Below are 21,060 nucleotides of genomic sequence, written 5' to 3' on the forward strand. Positions count from 1 at the left end.
GCTCTCCGCTCTGCCCAGGTTTTGTTGCAAGAGCTACAGCTCTTACTCCTGCCAAGTGCCTGTGGCAGGCAATTGGGAAATCTGTGACAATATGGGCTGTGTGCCTGAGCGTCGCTTGCGCAGGGCATTGGTTTCACTGCAGCACAATCAGGAGAGTCCCAGGAAGGCTGAATTATCCCAGCAGTTCCCCTGGGTGTTAGCCCATTTTCCAGGCAATTGCCCTAACTGGCAAGCCCCTTCATGGACGTTGTTTCTGCCTCAGTCTCCCAGGCAGAGATGCAGAGTTTAACTGGTCCTGCGATGTATGGCTTTTCATTCCACGTGCTGATTATGAGCTGCTGGAGGCACTAAGCATTTGTGGCTGCTGAGGGCCACAGCGTGACCCCATCAGTTTCTTTGAAAATCAATAGGAAAAATGTTGGAGGATGCAAAGGAAGCAGGAACAGTCAAAGTAAAGACAAGTGATGTCCTGTAATGGCTGTAATGATTCTGAAATACACAAGGTCACAGATAATCAGGAATCTAATTCTCCTTTGAAAGAATCTGTCAAGTTACTTCCCTACCTCAAAAACAACTGCTGATTGATGTTATTTATGGGCTAGCAAACTCATTGAAGGCAGTCTGAATGGAGGTTGTACAGCCTTTACTATCCAGGTGGAGTTAGGTAGCCTCAGCTGTAGAAAAAAAAAAAACAAAAAAAAAAACAGGTGAAGAGGTTTTCATTGTTGCAGTAAAACACACGGATAGGATGTGTTTCAAAAAGTGCCAACACCGCTGCAAGCCAGAGCGCAATGCAACAGTTCTGTTAATCAAACTCTCAACAGTTTAGGCTTGAGTGATCTCCCCATTTAGCTGCTTCACTGTGCTGCAGTTGTTCAGAATTGTTGTGAAGCGGGGAAAAGGACCCAGGAAGGATGGAGGTGCCTTGGGACTGGGCAGAAGTGTGCAGAGAGGTCAGGGCTGGGCAGGCACTTGCATGAGCCTTACAGAAGAAACCAACATTTGGAGCTCTTTGTCAGGGTACATTGCTCAGTGTAGCTTGCAGGTAACACCTCAGGAAGAGGATGCTGAGCTCTGCAGGCTGTACCTGGGAGGATTTTGAAGCCAGTTTGTAGCAACATGCACCCCAACAAGCTGCAAAGCAGGACAATCTATAATCTAACACTAAATGTCAAACCCCTTCTTCTCTACCAGTTCTACCCAGCTGCTTTTTGATTTTATTTCAAATTGTAAAGAGCAAGGCAGAGCTGTTTCCTGTAAAAGTTAAGAAAAAGGTTTATAACAAGCAACTGGGCTAGTTGACAAGAGGGGCTTTTTTCCCTGGACTGTGTGTGTGCTTGGAGCTGGTGGTGAGGGAGCTATGGCAAGGATCCAGATCCAAAGCAACCTCCAAACAGTACAGATGCAAGGCAAATTCGGACTTCAGCACAAGTGCGGGTGTCAGCTCAAAATGTATAATGCAAAATCAACTCACAGCTCAAAGGCCAGGGCCACAAGCAGGGAAGAAGCAACCCCACAACTCACAAATCTCAGGATTAGGCTGAATGGCAAAGTCAGCCAGCAGAAGGAAGAGGCCATATGAACCTCTCATGTAGGTGTAATTTAAATGCATTGTAATTGTGAACTGCATTCTGAGAGGTTTCTTGTAATGAGGGGTCTTAGAGTTTGTTGGGTTGGGTTTTTTTTTAAAGCTGGTCCTTAATTTTTTTTCACAGCTATTTCAACCTCAGCAAGCTCCTAGACCTGAGGGGTGATGGGTGGTCCTTCCAAAGAAAGAGCAGGGCAGCTACACTTGGTTTGATCATTTTAATTTCAAATATGTGGGGTATAGAAAGACCATAAGAAAATGTAGTTGCAACAAGAAGAAGGGAACATATGAAAATATGTGATGAGTGAGATGTGAAACTCAGGCAAAGATGAGATTTTGGCTGGCTCCAGCTGGGTTCAGCTGCCCTTAGCACTGAGGATTCAATGCAACTCAAAGAAGAAATTCCAAATTCCAAACACAATAAAAACTTTTGTTCAAAATGAAGTTATTTCTTCAAAGTGACAGGCAAGAATTTACCTCAACTCTAATTTATACAACTTGGATGTCTAGAAAACAGAGACATGAATAGTGAGATAGACAGTAAACATTGTGATGTCTAAACCTCCCTGGATGGTTATGAATTACAAATTATGTATTTGCTCACATCCAGGTATTATTTTTGGCAGTGAAATTGCTCATGGCATGTTATTTTGTTATCTAGATTTTTCTATCACTCGAACAAGAACTTTGAAACAGCAAATATGGTCAATATCCAGTGCAGGCACAGCATTGCCAGAGCACATGAAAGTCTGTTCTGCCAGAGCAGTGCTGGGGTTCTGACAGGACAACTGTCAACAGTCAAGATCCAATGATGTGTTGTGTGTCACGTGTGTGCCTGTCCCAGCAATATCCTGTTTCATCAGCATTTACCCTTTTCTGTCCCTCTTATTATTCAAAAGTGTTTTAAAGAAAGAAGTTCTTATAAGGGGCAAGCATAACTTTCACTCCAGCATGAAACATTTCAAGTGCTGGTGTTGCTCTGTTCGTAGTAGACTCTGTCTCCTTCTTCCCAGCACTGAAGTATCTGGAGCCCAGATTTGTAGTCAAGATTTCAGGCACATTTTTGTGGCCTCCTAGTTCTTATTTAGTTTTTCAAAAGAAAAAGGAAAAAGCTATTTTAATAATCTGACCTGCATTTTAATAATTTCTAATGTCTCTGGTATCCATCCAGATGTGGTTTTGCCTGCCTGACCCTCCTGTCAATACTTATTAATTTCATGACAATCTTTTCAAGTGTGTTTGGAAACAAACAGGGAAAAGTTACTCTAAGGTCAAGAATGAGCCCAGAGAGGTGAAACAGGAATGATCATGCTCAATACAATAGAGAGCATGATATTTCTGCAGCTTTTTCTATCTTGCTCTTAAAGTGATCTCTATGCATGGATCAGCAAAGCATCCCTGCAGAGGGAAGTTGCTGAGTCCTGGAGATGAGAAGAGGAACCAAGACATCTTACCAAAGCAAATCAGTGAGTCAGTGGCAGAACTAGGAGGACCAGGACTTTAATCCTTCACAAGATCTTCTGATGGACAAGTGAAACATGGATGTCTCAGTCAGTGTGAGGGCTTCGATTGTGTAAATAACTGTGCATTGGAATAACCTGGGGGAAAATTGGTGTAGAAAAACTTGGGAGTCAAAAAGACAGCAGGACTGGTGAGGCTGAAGTGTCCACAGTGTGCAAAGTGCTTAAACAGAATGGTAGTTTCTTGCTTTGATACACTTACCAAGTTCATGTAAACCAAAATGCTAATTATTTGAACCTAGAAACTTTCTTTGTTTTCTTTGAAAAAAACAGAGGAGAGGCAGCTTATTTTGGGGTTTCACTGTTGTGCCCTGTTGGTACAGCTGGAGAGACTTCAGATCTTCAAAGGAAAAGTGGAGGAACACCAGCCAGAGCTGGATGAAGTAAAGGATGGGGTGTCAGTAGTCCTGGATGAAGCCTGCCCCAGCTCTGTCAACAGCTGTAGTGTTGGCAAACATGGACTCTTCTCCCTGGAGTTTCTCCTGTGGAAATGAGGGTGCTTGCCATGGGGCTGGGGAGGGTCTTTTCGGAGCCTTTTCAGTATGGTGAGAAGCACTTCTGAGGACAGGGCGGCCAAGCCTGGGCTGGCAGTAGCACAGAGCCTCTGCGAGGAGGCGGCGGAGCGAGCGAGGCTCCGCGGGGCTGCCCGGGCCGGCGCAGCGGGCGGGAGCCCATCCCCGGGGCGAGCGCCGCAGCTCGGAGCCAAGCGAGACCACCGGGGCTGAGCCGCTGCGCCGGGGAGGGGCGGGAGGGGCGGGCGCGGTGGGATGGGTGGCGGCGGTGGCAGCGGTGGCAGGGGTGGGATGGGTGGCAGAGGTGGCAGCGGTGGCAGGGGTGGGATGGGTGGCGGAGGTGGCAGCGGTGGCAGCGGTGGGATGGGTGGCAGTGGTGGCAGAGGTGGCAGAGGCGGCAGAGGTGGCAGGGGTGGGATGGGTGGCGGCGGTGGCAGAGGTGGCAGCGGTGGGATGGTGGCAGCGGTGGCAGGAGTGGGATGGGTGGCAGTGGTGGCAGAGGTGGCAGGGGTGGGATGGGTGGCAGTGGTGGCAGAGGTGGCAGAGGTGGCAGGGGTGGGATGGGTGGCAGAGGTGGGATGGGTGGCAGAGGTGGCAGCGGTGGCAGAGGTGGGATGGGTGGCACAGGTGGCAGAGGTGGCAGCGGTGGGATGGTGGCAGCGGTGGCAGCGGTGGCAGAGGTGGGATGGGTGGCAGCGGTGGCAGCGGTGGCAGGGGTGGGATGGGTGGCGGCGGTGGCAGGGGTGGGATGGGTGGCAGAGGTGGCAGCGGTGGCAGGGGTGGGATGGGTGGCAGTGGTGGCGGCGGTGGCAGCGGTGGCAGAGGTGGCAGGGGTGGGATGGGTGGCGGCGGTGGCAGCGGTGGCAGGGGTGGGATGGGTGGCGGCGGTGGGATGGGTGGCAGTGGTGGCAGAGGTGGCGGCGGTGGCAGAGGCGGCAGAGGTGGCAGGGGTGGGATGGGTGGCGGCGGTGGGATGGGTGGCAGTGGTGGCAGAGGTGGCAGAGGTGGCAGGGGTGGGATGGGTGGCGGCGGTGGCAGCGGTGGCAGAGGTGGCAGGGGTGGGATGGGTGGCGGCGATGGCCGCGCGGGTCCCGCCTGTCCCCGCCGAGCGCGGCCGTGCCCCGGGGCCCGCGGGCGGCTCCTGCGGCGGCAGCGCCCCCCAGCGGCCGGTCCGGCCCATTCCCGGTCCCGGTCCCGGTCCCGCTCTGTCCCGTCCCGGTCCCGCTCCCGGTCCCGGTCCCGGTCCCGGTCCCGCTCTGTCCCGTCCCGGTCCCGCTCCCTCCCGGTCCCGGTCCCGGTCCCGCTCTGTCCCGGTCCCTTCCGCGCTGCTGGGACTGGCGCAGCTCCATGCCGGAGGGATAGGAACGGGGTGAGGCTTTCCGGACAACTTTGAAAGCGCTCCAAGAGACTCCGTGACTCGGTGGCCCCGCAGGGCTCGTGGGTGTCCGGCAGCGGGATCCCTTCGGGCCGGGGCAGCCCCTGTGTGGCCCCAGGAACAGCCACACGCATCTGTACCAGCCCGGGGTACACGGGGACTCAGAGTGTCCGGAGTCCCTCGGCCACGTGGGGGAGAGTCCCGGCTGTGCTTTCCCGGGTGAACGCAAGTTGAAATTTCATGTTTCGTTGAGCATTCAAAGAAAAAAGGAAGGTTGGATTTTGTAGAGGGCTTTTACCAGAGGAAATTAAAAAATATGTATCTGACATATCTGAAGACTTGGTTTTAACTCGCATCCTGATTGTTCCAGATGTTCCCCAGATGTCAAAGGGAACCAGGCATTGAAAGAGAAGAACACATTTGTTTTAATATGTTCGAACTTTAATATTGCCAAAGAATTAAAAGGCCTGGGCTTGTTTTGATTTTTCCTTTCGCTAACAACTTCAGTGTCTATTAATTGTCTACTAATCAAATTGAAGGTGAATTAGTTCCTTTTTATTTCAGCCAGCATGAGGTTGATATACATCCTGATCCTGGCTGCTTCCCAATCTCTTCTCTTTGGGTTTTTATGGTACTGAGCAGCTCTGGGAAAAGTGCTATAAACATTGGCAACGATCGATGCACAACCACGGGGGTAAAAATAGAGAGCTGAGCTCTTTCCACAAAGTGCTTATAAAAACCCATCAACCTGGGGCTTCCCTCTTTATCTCTTCCCTAGACAGATTTCAGGATGTGTGGAAGAGCTGAAAGATGCAGGAAAGGTTAGAAACAGCTTCAGTCCACTGACCAAATCTCCTTAACAGGGCCCAGCATCCCTGGGAAACAGGACAGAGCAAAGAGTCCCTCCATGACTTGGAGAAAGGAGCTGCAGCTTTCAGGGGCAAAATCCCCCGGGGGAGCCCTTGCCTTCTCCCTGGGGAAAGGAGGCACGAGGGAAGGGTGTGCTTCTGCCCAGCCTGACCCTTCTCTTCCCACTGTTTTTTCTCTTTTTTGTATTTCTGCTTAAATGAGACATCAACGTTAATCTAAAATCTAATGTGCAAAAAAAATACACTTTTTCAAGAATCACTCAATATTGTTTCCATGATCTAATCAGGGTGCAAGGGAAGCAGGTGCTCTTAAGAGTCCTAAGGTGAATTTATCTGTGTTAAAGGAGATGCTGTCAGTGTCCGACACTGTTTGTAGCGTTTCGGGTCTGCAGGAACTGTAACCTGAGTGACAGACTGGCACAGGCACAGCGGTCCGTGTCGCTCGAACACAGCAGATACAACTTGTGTGTGTGTTCCCTTAGAGGGGTTGGGTGATACACGTTCTGTGCACCGGTGTGGATGAAGGAAGGGGGCATCTGCACACCATGCGGCACGGCACCGGCGGTTCCCGCGGCACAGCTTCCCCACGGGCTTCGGCAGGAAGGGGAGGCGGTGCGTTGTGCCGGTGTCCCTGTGCCGGTGTCCCTGTGCCGGTGCCCCTGTGCCGGTGTCCCTGCGAGTGACCCGAGCGGCGGCCGCGCCCAGCCCGGCCCGGCCCGGCCCCGCCGCCGGGAGCGCGGGGGTCGCGCCGCCCTGAGCCGCCAGGGGGCGCTGCAGCGGGGGGCGCCAGCCCCGGGGGGTCTGAGTGTGAGAGAATGCGTGTGTATATATATATATATATGTATATATATATATATATGTATATATTTGTATGTCTGTGAGTGCTTATATGTGTGTGTATGTGTCTCTGCATGTACATCTATGTATGTGTGTATATGTCCGTGTATACCTGTATATGTCTCTGTATGAGTGTGTATATGTGTGGGTGAGTTTATATGTGTAAATGTGTGTGTATCCACGCCTGTGCGTACGTATGTGTCTGTGTGTCTGTCTGTGTCTGTCTCTCTGTGTGTCCTTGTAACCGCATATGTGCCTGTGTATGTCTGTGTGTGTATGTCTGTGTGTGTCCACACGTTTCTGTGTGTGTGTGTCTCTGTGTATGTATGTCTGTGTCTCTGTGCGTGTCCGTGTGTCCGCACATGTCTCCGTGTGTGTATGTCTGTGTCTCTGTGTGTCCATATGTCCGCACAAGCCTCTGTGTATGTCTGTGTGTCTGCACATGTCCGTGTGTGTATGTCTGTGTCTCTGTGTCTCCATGTGTGTATGTCCGTGTCTCTGTGTGTCCGTGTCTCTGTGTGTCTGCACATGTGTCCGTGTGTGTATGTCCGTGTCTCTGTGTGTCCGTGTGTCCGCACATGTGTCCGTGTGTGTATGTCCGTGTCTCTGTGTGTCCGTGTGTCCGCACATGTGTCCGTGTGTGTATGTCTGTGTGTCCGCACATGTGTCCGTGTGTGTATGTCTGTGTGTCTGTGTCTCCGTGTGTGTATGTCCGTGTCTCTGTGTGTCCGTGTGTCCGCACATGTGTCCGTGTGTCCGCACATATGTCCGTGTGTGTATGTCCGTGTCTCTGTGTGTCCGTGTCTCTGTGTGTCTGTGTCTGTCTCTGTGTGTCCGTGTGTCCGCACATGTCTCCGTGCATGTATGTCTGTGTGTCCGCACATGTGTCCGTGTCTCTGTGTGTCCGTGTGTGTATGTCCGTGTCTCTGTGTGTCCGTGTCTCTGTGTGTCCGTGTCTGTCTCTGTGTGTCCGTGTGTCTGCACATGTCTCCGTGTGTGTATGTCTGTGTGTCCGCACATGTGTCCGTGTCTCTGTGTGTCCGTGTGTGTATGTCCGTGTCTCTGTGTGTCCGTGTCTCTGTGTGTCCGTGTCTCTGTGTGTCCGTGTGTCCGCACATGTGTCCGTGTGTGTATGTCCGTGTCTCTGTGTGTCCGTGTCTCTGTGTGTCCGTGTCTCTGTGTGTCCGTGTCTCTGTGTGTCCGTGTGTGTATGTCCGTGTCTCTGTGTGTCCGTGTGTGTATGTCTGTGTGTCCGCACATGTGTCCGTGTCTCTGTGTGTCCGTGTGTGTATGTCCGTGTCTCTGTGTGTCCGTGTCTCTGTGTGTCCGTGTGTGTATGTCCGTGTCTCTGTGTGTCCGTGTCTCTGTGTGTCCGTGTGTGTGTGTCCGTGTCTCTGTGTGTCCGTGTCTCTGTGTGTCCGTGTCTCTGTCTGTCCGTGTCTGTCTCTGTGTGTCCGTGTGTCCGCACATGTCTCCGTGTGTGTATGTCTGTGTGTCCGCACATGTGTCCGTGTCTCTGTGTGTCCGTGTGTGTGTGTCCGTGTCTCTGTGTGTCCGTGTCTCTGTGTGTCCGTGTGTCCGCACATGTGTCCGTGTGTGTATGTCCGTGTCTCTGTGTGTCTGTGTCTCTGTGTGTCCGTGTCTCTGTGTGTCCGTGTGTGTATGTCCGTGTCTCTGTATGTCCGTGTCTCTGTGTGTCCGTGTCTCTGTGTGTCCGTGTGTGTATGTCTGTGTCCGCACATGTGTCCGTGTGTGTATGTCCGTGTCTCTGTGTGCCCGTGTGTGTATGTCCGTGTCTCTGTGTGTCCGTGTCTCTGTGTGTCCGTGTGTGTATGTCTGTGTGTCCGCACATGTGTCCGTGTCTCTGTGTGTCCGTGTCTCTGTATGTCCGTGTCTCTGTGTGTCCATGTGTGTATGTCCGTGTCTCTGTGTGTCCGTGTCTCTGTGTGTCCGTGTCTCTGTGTGTCCGTGTGTCCGCACGTGTCCGTGTGTCCGCACATGTGTCCGTGTGTGTATGTCCGTGTCTCTGTGTGTCCGTGTCTCTGTGTGTCCGTGTGTCCGCACATGTGTCCGTGTGTGTATGTCCGTGTCTCTGTGTGTCCGTGTCTCTGTGTGTCCGTGTCTCTGTGTGTCCGTGTCTCTGTGTGTCCGTGTCTCTGTGTGTCCGTGTGTGTATGTCCGTGTCTCTGTGTGTCCGTGTCTCTGTGTGTCCGTGTGTGTATGTCCGTGTCTCTGTGTGTCCGTGTCTCTGTGTGTCCGTGTCTCTGTGTGTCCGTGTGTCCGCCCTAGCCCCGGCGCACGTCTGTGTCCCGCGCCTTGCGCGCCGCCGCGGCGGTTGGGAGCCGCCCGCGCCTTCCGGCGCCGTGACCGGCAGTGACGCGGCGGGCCGCCCGCGGAGGCCGCTCGGCGGGGCGCTGTGCCGGGCGCTCGGGGCGCGGTGCGCCCGTGCCCGTGCCCGCGGTGCCGCCGTGGCCCGGCGCGGGCGGGCTGAGCGGCGCTCCGTCCCTCCCCGGCTCCGCCGGGCCGTGCCCGCGGCTCCGCGCCGCGGCGGCGAAGATGAGGACCGTGCTGATGGTGGCGGAGAAGCCGTCGCTGGCGCAGTCCATCGCCAAGATCCTCTCCAGAGGTAGGCGGGGCGGGTGCCCGTGCCCGCCGCGGGGCCGGCCCGGCCGGAGCGCGGCGGTGAGTGCGAGCTGCCGGCTTTGCACAGGCACCCTGGGCAGCGGCTGCCTTGTCTTGGGGCCGGAGCCCCCTGGCAGCGCTGGCTTCGGAGAGGTTCATCAAAGAACGGGATGTCCCATCACGTTCTGATTGTTTCTATGGGCTGATGCCTGTTTAATCCAAGAATAAAGGAATCTAGTTTCAGTATTTTGCCTTAGAGCATGCGGTGTCTGGAAAGTGCCGATCAAGTAGGCAGTGGCTGTTCTGAGATCTGTGAAGTAAAAGTTTTATAAATATGGAAAATAAAGTTATTATAAGTGTGTGTTCTAGAAAACTAGCTGTATTTTCGTAAGGTTTCATGGTGGGAGGGAAAGGCTGGTGGAGATAATGGATAGTTTAATTTGAAGATAAAATATCCTTTAGGAAAGCCCTGAATTGATACTTACTGAAATGAAAGTTTTATCAATGAGTAGATCTTTCTCATCAATTATCAGAAAGGATCAATGATCAGAAAGACCGTAGCTGTAAGATCTAAGGAAAGGAAGATTTAATTTCACACAAAACTATTTGTTTCACTAGCTGGGGTTTTTTCTACCTCATTAATATTTATGATCTTATTTTCACAGGGAACATGTCCTCTCGCAAGGGACTCAACGGTGCGTGCTCTGTGCACGAGTACACCGGGTCCTTCATAGGACAGAGCGCCCACTTCAAGATGACATCGGTGTGTGGTCACGTCATGACTTTGGATTTCATAGGTATTTGCCTGCTCGTCAAATGTTTTAACTAATATGGCTTGTAGAGCTGCCAGGTCCTTCAGAAAAACGAAGAGGTTTCTTGGTATACAGTAAAGCAAGATCTGTTAGTGTAGAAAATTTTCCACATAAATTTTGAAAGCCAAGTGTTTTGCAATGTGAAGCTGTTTGTTTTATAAATATTTCTTCAGAGCTCCATTTTATATACTTTTGCTTTTCAGGAAAATATAACAGCTGGGACAAAGTGGATCCAGCAGAACTTTTTAGTAAAGCTCCCACAGAAAAGAAAGAAGCTAATCCCAAACTGACCATGGTGAAATTTTTACAGGTATTCTTTCTTAGGAGTAGAATTTAAAGTTAGCATTTTCTATGTGCCTAAATAAAAATTCTTCCAGGGAGTAGCTTTTTGTCACAGTTAGATCTATTTTATTAACATAATATAAATAATTTATTTTTGCTGATTCTTGCGCTGTCTAAAATCTATGTTAAAGTCACTTTTCCCATTGCCTTCTGAGTTTTTTGACAGTTGATATTCTGCTTCTGAGAGTTGGAGCACTGGATGCAAGTTTAACTTTATAACAGCAAGTGTAAGCACAGCTTATAAATGCCTTCTTTAAAATAAGTCTGTGTTGGTTACTGTTCACACTTCACACACCATGCTGAAACCAGGAAAAAAATATATGGGTAGGGAGGGGGGAGATGTTGTTTTGAGTTGCTGAAGAACTGTGCTGATTTTTCTCACAGGTGGAGGGAAGAGGCTGTGATTGTATTGTCTTGTGGTTGGATTGTGATAAGGAAGGAGAAAACATCTGTTTTGAAGTAAGGTTTCAATTTTTAAGACTCACAACACCATAATATATGTCTGACAAGACTATCAATGCATTGTTTTATGAGTGTACAGTAAAATTCAAACTAAACTTGAATAAAGTTTTAAAGGCATAGAGGGCCTTGGTGGAAAAGCCCACATGCTTTTAACTCTGTAAGATGTCAGTTAAAGAGTATAAATAAATTTCAGAGGTGTTGCTCATCTCAGATGAAGAATCAGGCCTCTTAAATGTTAGAACATTCCAGTACTTCAATAATTGGCCTGTATTTCACAGCTGGAGAAGTTATTTTTATGTCCTTATAAAACTTCATCTGTTATCTTTTGTTTATTAAGCAATTAGATTCCTTGGAGCACAGAAGCTGCTTGCAAGTATAATCATGCTGCTTAAATTTTGCTTCTGCACATAAAAAGCAGAGAACACATAGAACAAAAACTTTGCTAAGATTTTTTTTAACATCCAATTCCCAGAAGCCTACATGAAGAGTACTTGTTTGGAGATTTTCTTTAGATTAAAGAAACATGTTTTATGAAGTGATTATTGTAAGTTCCTTTCTTACCCCTGTGTCATTACTTGTGCTTAGCAATGAGTAGAATAAACCCAGATAGACATTGGTACATGTTCACCAAAAGCTGCTGCAGCTGCACTGCTGAATGTCTTTGCCCTTAGCCAAAAATACTGATTTGCTCCCAGCAGTTGCTGTATAGTAGATAATCCCTTCAGTTTTGTTAATTCTTTATATGCTTTTGAGTGGATGGACAAATACTGCTCTGGCTTATCAGTTAATGTGTGAGCATGACATCTTGCTGAAATAAGAAAGCAGTGACACAGAAACAAATATTTTGTGGAGAATGTTTTTTTTTTATCTTTAGAGAGAAAGCCTTTATCTTTCAAATCCTTTTTAAGTACACTTCTGATTTTCTTTAGGTTCTTGATGCTGTTCTTCCTGTCATGAACAAGCCTCGTGGCACGGAGAGGACGATTTACAGAGCTAAATTCAGCTCCATCACCGACACAGACATCTGCAATGCCATGAATCACTTGGGAGAGCCCAATCGCAACGAAGCTCTGTCCGTGGATGCTCGCCAGGAGCTGGATCTGAGGATTGGCTGTGCCTTCACAAGGTGACAGCACAGACTGCAGACAGTTTTGTCAAAGGTTCAAGAGGGGCTCTGTGCCCTCATGGTTTAATGCCAGCCAAACCCCACACAGCCACTCACTGCCTCCCCGCCCCTACTTTCCACGAAGTAGGAAAACTCATGGCTTGATATAAAGACAGTTTCATAGGTAAACAAAAGTTGCATGCACAAGCAAAGCAAAATGAGGAATTAATTCACCACTTCTCAGGGGCAGGCAGGTGTTCAGCCATCCCCAGGAAAGCTGGGCTCCATCACCCATTATGTTTACTTGGGAAAACAAATAAGTGTTCCCCCTTCATCCTTATTCCCCCAGTTTTATATGCTGACCATGATGTCACATGATCTGGAATATTCCTTTGGTTATTCAGCTGGGATTAGCTGTCCTGGCTGTGTCCCCTCCCAGCTCCTTGTGAGGCAAAATGATGATGTCTTAATTAGCTGTAAGAGATGGTGTTTCTCAGAATGCTCTTTTCCTAATGCCTGAATGATTTTATAGATTACTCGTGTTTTGTGCATGTATGATTACAAAAACTTCTGCTTTTCAAGGGAACGAGGATATTAATGTATAGATTCCTCATTTATTTTTTCCTCCCTGCCCTTCTCTTAGGTTCCAGACTAAATATTTTCAGGGGAAATATGGGAATTTAGACAGCTCCCTCATCTCCTTTGGGCCATGTCAGACCCCAACACTTGGATTCTGTGTTGAGAGGCATGACAAAATCCAGTCATTTAAGCCTGAGACTTACTGGGTGTTGCAAGCTAAAGTAAGTTTTACAGTACTTGATTTTACAAAAGAAATGCATTTGTATTTTGTTAATTCGTAATTTTGTAGCTGCTGACAAGAATTCACAATGCCTATAGTTTACTCATGTGTTCTCATTCTGTTCACATGTGTGTCACCACTCTCAAGAGCAGATTCCAGGATGTCAGTTTTGTATTAAAGTGCTTATTGTCTGCTGCTTATAAGAATTCTTCAGTGCTAATCATCTAAGCTTAGATTCTGCCAAAAAAACTACTTAAAATGGTTCTCTTTTGTTCCCTGGGGTCCTTGGACTGACTGTTGTTAATTTGAATCCAGGAATTAATTAGCCTGCCAACAAACATTGGCATTGCTGACAATTGGAATTTTAAAGCAAATTAAATGCTCATTGTGTTAATTGGCAATTGAATCCTCAGAGTACTTTGGCAGCTTAGAATAGTTTTACAGTCTCACTGCTGTCCAAGCTCTGAGAGCAAACCAACAAGGTTTTATGGCTTGTGATCACAAGGATTTTTTAAGCAAATGAAGGATTCATGGTAAAAAATTGCCATTTTTGTATTTTAGAAGAAAAAAATAGGTGAAATCTGGCATCTGCTGTCATCTATTGTGATGTGTCTTGTGTGTCATGCTAGGAAAAACTTGGTGCTGTTTACAGAGGGGTTTGTGCTCTCTCCTGTTGGCCACTTCATACTAACTTTTGTACATGGAGCTGAAAACATGACCTAGTTACTGTTTAATACAAATGATTGATTCTGCTAAATCAAAATGGTAAACTTTGAATTTTTGCCTATTTCAGTCTTTACTGTTCCCAGCACTAAACAAGGACAGTATTTCAGTTCAGTCAGGAATAGTTCTGGTCATTCCCCAGACTCCAGAACATCAAGTGCTCCATCCTTCACAAACCCCCCCCCCGCCCCCCCCCAAAAAAAAAAAAAGAGTAAAACTGCATGTTTGAGCACTGATGTCCTGCTGTGGGTTTGTCCTAAATTTGTCCTAACAAATCCTATATGTCCTAGGATTTGCTTGCTGGACTTTTGTTGGGAATATGCATTCTCACACTTCTAGCAGTAGAGTTGGTGGGAATTAATTTTATGTTTTGTCCAATAGGTGAACCCTGAAAAAGAAAGTTCTCTCACTTTGGATTGGGATAGAGTGAGGGTGTTTGATCGTGAGGTTGCTCAAATGTTCCTGAATATAACAAAGATGGCAAAGGAAGCAAAGGTAAGGATATTTACCAAGTGCCAGTAGGTCCATATTTCATATAAAGGAAATATAATTTAATATTTAATTTGTTGGGTATTGAGGCTTTTGGTTGTTTTGTTAAAGAGTGTAGAATATCTGTATTTTGGTTTTTACTTCATTCAGTTTTGTGTAAATGAGAGTAAAAGGCAAGATATTTTTTTTATTGTAGATTGTACTGTGCTGGTGTGATCATCTCAGCAGAAGCCTCTTCTTAGTATTGACTTTGGAAAGGCTCATCACTCATGATAGCAACTCTTCATTACTAAACCTGCTAGGAAATACTGTTCAGATGTCTCCAAGCAGACCTCTTATTTCCCATGAGACATTGAATAAATTGGAATTTAATTATGTGTAGGGCAATATTCCTGCAGTTAAATATTTAATCGTGTATGGTAAAGTCTTTGTAGCCAATTAACTTATAACCCTCTGCTCTGTTCAATACTTGTTTGACAGTGTGTTTGGTTTTAAGTGCTTATAGACATCAAGGTTCAAAGACTGCTTGAAGCTTTTAAAAATCTGCATTCTTATGGTTAGGACTGTTGCTTGGAATGAACACTAAATCCTTGTAGCACAGAAAGTAGATGCAGGGACTTTCAGACTTTAATTTTAGAACTTGATAAAATTATCTCCAGTCAGATTTTCTGAAGCAAAAATATACTGGTGGTTACTGTTTCAAGAGAACAAAGCAGATATTATAAGAATAGACAATGGTAGCTATGATATATATTTATAGACATGATTAAAATTATGCATTTGCCAAATGTCAGAAGTTTTACTGTGAAAATGCTCTTTTCTAGGTAGAATCTGTGAGTAAAAAAGAGAAGGTGAAGCAGAGACCACTGGCTCTGAATACAGTAGAAATGCTCCGAGTGGCCAGTGCTGCTTTAGGTAGGTACAAAAGTTCAGATTTTCACCCTGTTTTAAAGTAAAATAATTTGGCCTCTCAGACAAAACAAATAATACATCAATTTGGGCAATGGATTGAGTTTAGAAAGCTGTTTGTCAAAAGTGAAATGTTTGGCAAGATCAAGGTGTCAAAAGTCTTAGGGAAAGGACAAACCATAATATATTTAAATACTTGGCTAAGGTGTACATCCAGGTGCAGCAAACCATAATCACAGGGATGTGTATATGAATTTTGTTTTCTCCTGTCCCCTCTCAGGAATGGGTCCCCAACATGCCATGCAAATAGCAGAGCGTCTTTACACTCAGGGTTATATCAGCTACCCTCGAACAGAAACTACCCATTATCCAGAAAACTTTGACCTGAAAGGATGTTTGAGACAGCAAGCCAATAACCCTTACTGGGCAGAAACTGTGAGTACATGAAGCAAAAGCTGTATTATCATTCTGTAGTCTGTTTCTGGCTAGATCTTGCTTGGTGTATTATGACCTATAGGCCTTCAGAAACTTTAAATATCTCTAGTTTCTTTTCTTTATGTTGTACTGTTATGGATTTAATGTGAGTGAGGCATTTCTTTCTTCACCCAGGTAAAAGTATTGCTATCAGAAGGCATCAATCGTCCAAGGAAAGGCCATGATGCAGGAGACCATCCTCCCATCACACCAATGAGAGCTGCAACAGAAGCAGAATTAGGTACAGGCAAATTCATTCATATTGGGACACTGTGAGGAAATCAGTCCCTTGAGGTGTAAGGTGCCAGTTTCAAAATCACTGAGTTGCAACAGAAAATAAAATTATTTGAATGGCAAGAAGGGAAGAGAGAGCAAACTTGTTCCTTACTGACACTTCAGGTTACAGTGTAGTTCAGAGCTGCTTCAGCAGTTGATCCTTGGGACTATAGTATTACCAAGAAAAAGAAAACAACTTAATGCCTACATTTCTAGGAGACATTTGTCCCAGAATAGTAGCTTCCAAGTACTGAAATTTGATTATATTTTGTGGCTGAGGTATGGTTTCTCCCCAGGTGGAGATGGGTGGCGACTGTACGAGTACATAACTCGGCACTTCATTGCCACTGTCAGTGCTGACTGCAAGTACCTACAAACCACCATTTCCTTCAGTATTGGCCCTGAAAGATTTACCTGTGTTGGGAAGGTGGTAACTTCACCAGGTAAGACAAATCAGAAGAAAGTATTAGCTGCAGATTATTTATTTTCCTTCTTAATACACTGAATGGATATGAAAGTGAAGCTCTGGGAACAAGTGCAATTGTGAAGACTTTTTTGAGTTCTCAAAACCAGAGACCAAATCTTGTCTTAATTGTCATACTTCAATTATGATAGAAAAAGTGTTATTTTTCATCTAGTAGTCTCAAAGATTTAATGCCACATTTGCCAGTGTGAAGACCAGTCTTTTTACAAGCAGTAAATGCCTTTTGGGGGATAAATTACACAAAGGCAGAAGTTTTTCTTAGGCCTCTGTAAAAAGAATGTAGCAGCACTACTGAGGTTTTTATGGTAGACTGGCAAGTTGTTCGTTTCTTTACCTACAGGGTTCACAGAAATTATGCCATGGCACAGCATCCCATTAGAAGAGAGCCTTCCCCACTGTGAGAAAGGAGATCTTTTTCCGATTGGTGAAATAAAGTTGCTGGAAAAGCAAACCAGCCCTCCTGATTACCTGACAGAAGCAGAATTGATCACTCTGATGGAAAAACATGGCATTGGTAGGAACTTGTGTAACTTATATTGTTCTGCAGTACATCCACCAAGAGTGCAAAGAGTCTGACTCACTCCTCTGCACTGTCTCTGTCAGTGATGAGCTCTCAGTATTCATTTGGATATGTACACTGATCATCTCTTTCCCATGCCCATAGCTCCCCTCAGCAGATGGTAGATTGTTTCTTCCCCCACATTCCTTTCCCTTTCTTATCCTTATTTTTAGTAGTTTCTGGTTTCTGGCTAAATGTCTCTGGCCAAAGCAATATCCTTTCATAACACATCCCTGTCACTTCTCTGTCAGAAAAAGCTGATGTGTGGAAGGAAGCACCTCCTCATTCTTAGGAATGATTTCTTGTCTTCACAGCTTGCTTTAGCTTTGCTCTCTTCAGTAATCCTTCTGTATCTTATTATACAACTTAGAACAATTCTACTTTTCTTTATCAATTTGACTTGTTTCTTTTAATGTATTTTCACTAATTTGCCCTGTCAGAGCAAACACAATCTCTTATTCTACTGTGTTTTTCCAGAGTAAATAATTGTGAGAATAGGTGTCTTCCCAATAGTAATTCCTTGGAAGAGATGAAAGGATTAAGGTTAAACCATATGTTTCAGACTTACCAGAATTGCAAAGGAACATCAGAGTTACTAGAGAGGGAGAAGTTATGCACTGGAAGTTGGGTAACATTAAGAAGGTATCTGAATTTAAGCAGTCTTAGGAGCTCTGTAATTTGACATTAAACCAGGGAAGCCAGAAGTGAGTCATTTGATGAAAACTCTGTTTTGTTCAGGGTGGATATATTGTTTTCCTTTGTGTGGCAGGAACTGATGCCAGTATTCCAGTCCACATTAACAACATTTGCCAGCGAAACTATGTCACAGTGGAGACTGGTCGAAGACTAAAGCCTACAAACCTTGGCATTGTTCTGGTTCATGGTTATTACAAAATAGGTCAGTTAAATGCTCTTCCCTTCCTTTCCATTTACTATATCAAAGTCAATGTGTAAGTAACATTTCTGTCTCAAGTAATGTTTATTTTTATGTCAGTTTGTGTATGAATGGTTTCCTACCTCCATTTTTGACCTTTCATTGCTGCTGTCTCTGGTTTCCTTTAGATGCAGAATTGGTTCTTCCTACAATCCGCAGTGCTGTAGAGAAGCAGCTCAACTTAATAGCTCTGGGTAAAGCAAATTATCATCAGGTCCTGGAGCATACCCTTGACATTTTTAAAAGGAAATTTCACTATTTTGTGGATTCTATTGCAGGTAAAACTTTCTACATGTGAAGTTCCCTACAATTACTTAGTTGTTGCGTAGAAATTATTAGGCTCCTTTGAGAGATTTAGGCTTTCTGAAAAGTTGTGCCAGGAATGGAAGTTTCCAGTCAAATTAATTTGCTCTCCAAAGGGAGATGGACTGAATCAAGTCTCCAAAACTCTGCTTCAGGTTTATTTTGTGTCTGCGCAGTAGTGAGTTTGAAAACTTGAGGTTAGCTGAACCAGTATGTTTGTGCATGCTCAGTGCAAAATGCTGTGTATTTGTCTTTGTAGACAAGGAAGAGAATTGTGAATAAAATATTTTAATTCTCATTTCTTCACAGGTCTAGAGATTATTTTGTGCGAAATTTCCTCTTAAGGACTAGAATTCTAATCTAGGTGTGCTTATTCCTTTTGCAGGTATGGATGAACTGATGGAAGTGTCTTTTTCACCCTTGGCTGCCACAGGCAAACCGCTTTCCCGCTGTGGTAAATGCCATCGTTTCATGAAGTATATTCAGGTCAGTTTACCTCATACTTGGAATTTGAATTTCACTTGCTGAGAAGCACTGAGTATAAACTTCTTTTCTATTATTGAACTTGGCTTCAAATGTGGTCATCATGAGTGCCTTTTTTAAAACAAAAAGGCTGGTAGTGCTTTGCCTTGGTGAACGAACCAGAGAGCAGCTCCAGCTGGATTTACAGCAAGTTTTAACCTCTGTTGATCCTGCAGTTGCTCAGGAGATTTGTGTTGTGCTTCCAGGCCAAGCCGAGCCGCCTGCACTGCTCTCACTGTGATGACACCTACAGTCTCCCCCAGAATGGTACCATTAAACTCTACAAGGAGTTGCGTTGTCCCCTGGATGACTTTGAGCTGGTGCTGTGGTCATCTGGATCCAGGGGAAAGAGCTATCCATTGTGTCCATACTGTTACAATCATCCTCCCTTCAGGGACATGAAAAAAGGTAGGAGTTTTGCAAACATGCAGGTATCATCCTCACTTGAAATAAATTAGGTACAGTCTATACAATGGGCTTTTTAGGAGTTTTAAAATCAGTGTTTCTTAGTATAAAGTGTTGTTCAAATTAGGCTCTACATACCTAAAATTCACATTAAACTTACTGACCAAAATGTATTAACAAATTTTTGAAGGGTTGTTTTTTTTTTCATAGAAGAAGTAAGAAAATAATTTACCTGCATGCACTGTAGATGATCTTCACAACACTCAGCATGCAGTGAAAGAAAACAAGGTACTGAGCCTTGCAAATCTGAATAGGCTTGGATAGGAGTATAAAAAAAGACCAGGTCTTGGGAATGTTTTGATAGAGATAAATGGTGTGTTAAAAGCTGTTACAGAAGGATATAAGAAGAGGTAGAAGTTGCAGTTAGTTTAGTAACTGTGGGACTGAAACTTAAAGTAGTGCACTGAAGCTTTTCAGCATCTTTTTATTACCATCTTTTAATTAAAAATATCTTGGACCAACAGTGAGTAGTTCAAGTGTAAAATAACAGGCAGTAGCCATACATTTAATTGAAAATGTAGTGAATTTTCATCACTAATCTGTCTAAACTGCCTGTACCGTACAGTGACAGTATATGGCAATTCTGAAAACCATTATAGGAAAATTTTTCAGTAGGGGATTATTCTGAAACTGTGAAGAGGCAAGCTGCCATTTTGGGAGCAGTTCCATTCTTTGGTGATTTAGAAAATCTACAGTATACTCAAATGTCTCTGGCTTGCGTGTCTCACTTCCTTCAAACCGGGTGGTGTGAGTAGTGAGATAAAGGGTGGTATGGCTTCACTCTTCTTCCTCAGGAATGGGCTGTAATGAGTGCACCCACCCCACGTGCCAGCATTCCCTTAGCATGCTTGGAATTGGGCAGTGCGTGGAGTGTGAGAACGGGGTTCTGGTGCTGGACTCCACGTCGGGCCCCAAGTGGAAGATGGCCTGCAACAAATGCAACGTGGTCGTGCACTTCTTCGAGAACGCCCACAAGGTCCGGGTGTCGCCCGAGACGTGCGACTTGTGTGAGGCGGCGCTCGTGGACGTGGATTTTAACAAAGCCAAATCTCCCTTACCTGGTGATGAGACCCAGCATTCAGGCTGTGTGTTCTGTGACCCCGTGTTTCAGGATCTGGTGGAGCTGAAACACGCAGCCATGAGGCACCCCATGCACCGTGGGGGACAAGGGAAGAGGCAAGGGCGGGGAAGGGGCAAAGGCCGGAGACCTGGAGGAAGACTCAACCCAAAGAAACCCAAGGACAAAATGGCAGCTCTGGCTGCTTACTTTGTATAAGGGCCACACAACAGGAAAATAAACTTCTTATAAAAATGTGTTTCTCTTTAAGTTAATTTTTAAGTATCTTTGATGTTTCACTGCTTTCCTGTTCTTAGAACAGTTAAACACCTTAGGTTGCTCCCAAAACAAACTATTCTGGATTATCCATCAGTAACTAAGTCTTTAAGCTTTTAATTGGGATTCATAGATACAATTAGACCTCACGAACAGTAGGGAGACTCAGAAGTCTGCTTGGACTGTTAACTGTGTCTAATAGAAAGGAAATAGAATTTGTCTCTTCTGACATTTCTGGGGCCTTTGTCAGCAATGCAAGTGCCAGGAATATAAGAACCCATTAAGATCAGTGTTATGCTGCCATAGTCTTTAAGTGTGGCAAGAGACTTGCTTCATCTGACTTTGAATCTTCAAAAATAAGAAATTATTAGTAGCTGTCAGATTTTTAAATTACATCTGCAATAGCAAGAACACTGCTTCAAGTCTGTCATTCTGCTGCATAAGTGAATAATGCCAACAGACATACAAAATAGAAATTATAAATATGAAGGGGAATATCTGTCTTGAGCAGTGATTCCCAAATTATGGCCTGTGCAGACAAGTTAGTATCTCATGGTCAATGGGGCCCAGTTAAATGAGACCTCCTCCTGCTACTGGAAGACAGACGGAGTATCCATGCTGGTTTATTCCTCTGTGGTCACATAGCAGATCATGTCTGACAAAGTGCACTTTGTCCTGTTTGTTCCTTGAATTGTCATTTCAGTGGTGGTTAGTTTTGGTGTGAAAAGGAGGGTGTCCTCATGCTT

The 21,060-nt window shown here is 45.7% G+C and overlaps 1 protein-coding gene across 2 annotated transcripts; it reads left to right on the forward strand.

Moving 5' to 3' along the window:
* The first annotated feature begins 9,176 nt into the window (after positions 1-9,176).
* Positions 9,177-20,297, forward strand: TOP3B (DNA topoisomerase III beta). Of its 2 annotated transcripts, XM_021549861.2 has the most exons (17): positions 9,177-9,327; positions 9,989-10,120; positions 10,339-10,445; positions 10,862-10,936; positions 11,869-12,065; positions 12,688-12,844; positions 13,948-14,061; positions 14,880-14,970; positions 15,245-15,399; positions 15,574-15,679; positions 16,011-16,157; positions 16,539-16,712; positions 17,527-17,655; positions 17,820-17,969; positions 18,380-18,480; positions 18,723-18,924; positions 19,776-20,297. In XM_021549861.2, exons 1-17 carry the CDS (start codon positions 9,258-9,260, stop codon positions 20,255-20,257), a joined length of 2,589 nt encoding a protein of 862 aa, XP_021405536.1. In that variant the 5' UTR covers positions 9,177-9,257; the 3' UTR covers positions 20,258-20,297. The 2 variants fall into 2 exon arrangements, with proteins under 2 accessions (XP_021405536.1, XP_077643291.1); XM_077787165.1 differs by lacking the exon at positions 9,177-9,327 and having other exon boundaries at positions 10,021-10,086.
* The last annotated feature ends 763 nt before the right edge of the window (positions 20,298-21,060 follow it).

This window comes from Lonchura striata, chromosome 18 (assembly GCF_046129695.1).
Source record: "Lonchura striata isolate bLonStr1 chromosome 18, bLonStr1.mat, whole genome shotgun sequence".
Taxonomy (NCBI): domain Eukaryota; kingdom Metazoa; phylum Chordata; class Aves; order Passeriformes; family Estrildidae; genus Lonchura; species Lonchura striata.

Coding starts and splice junctions, on each gene's coding strand:
- TOP3B (XM_021549861.2), top strand. CDS start 9,258: ATGAGGACCGTGCTGATGGTGGCGGAGAAGCCGTCGCTGGCGCAGTCC. Junction 10,937..11,868: donor GAGAAAACATCTGTTTTGAA/GTAAGGTTTCAA, acceptor GATTTTCTTTAG/GTTCTTGATGCTGTTCTTCC. Junction 17,970..18,379: donor TTTTGTGGATTCTATTGCAG/GTAAAACTTTCT, acceptor TTCCTTTTGCAG/GTATGGATGAACTGATGGAA.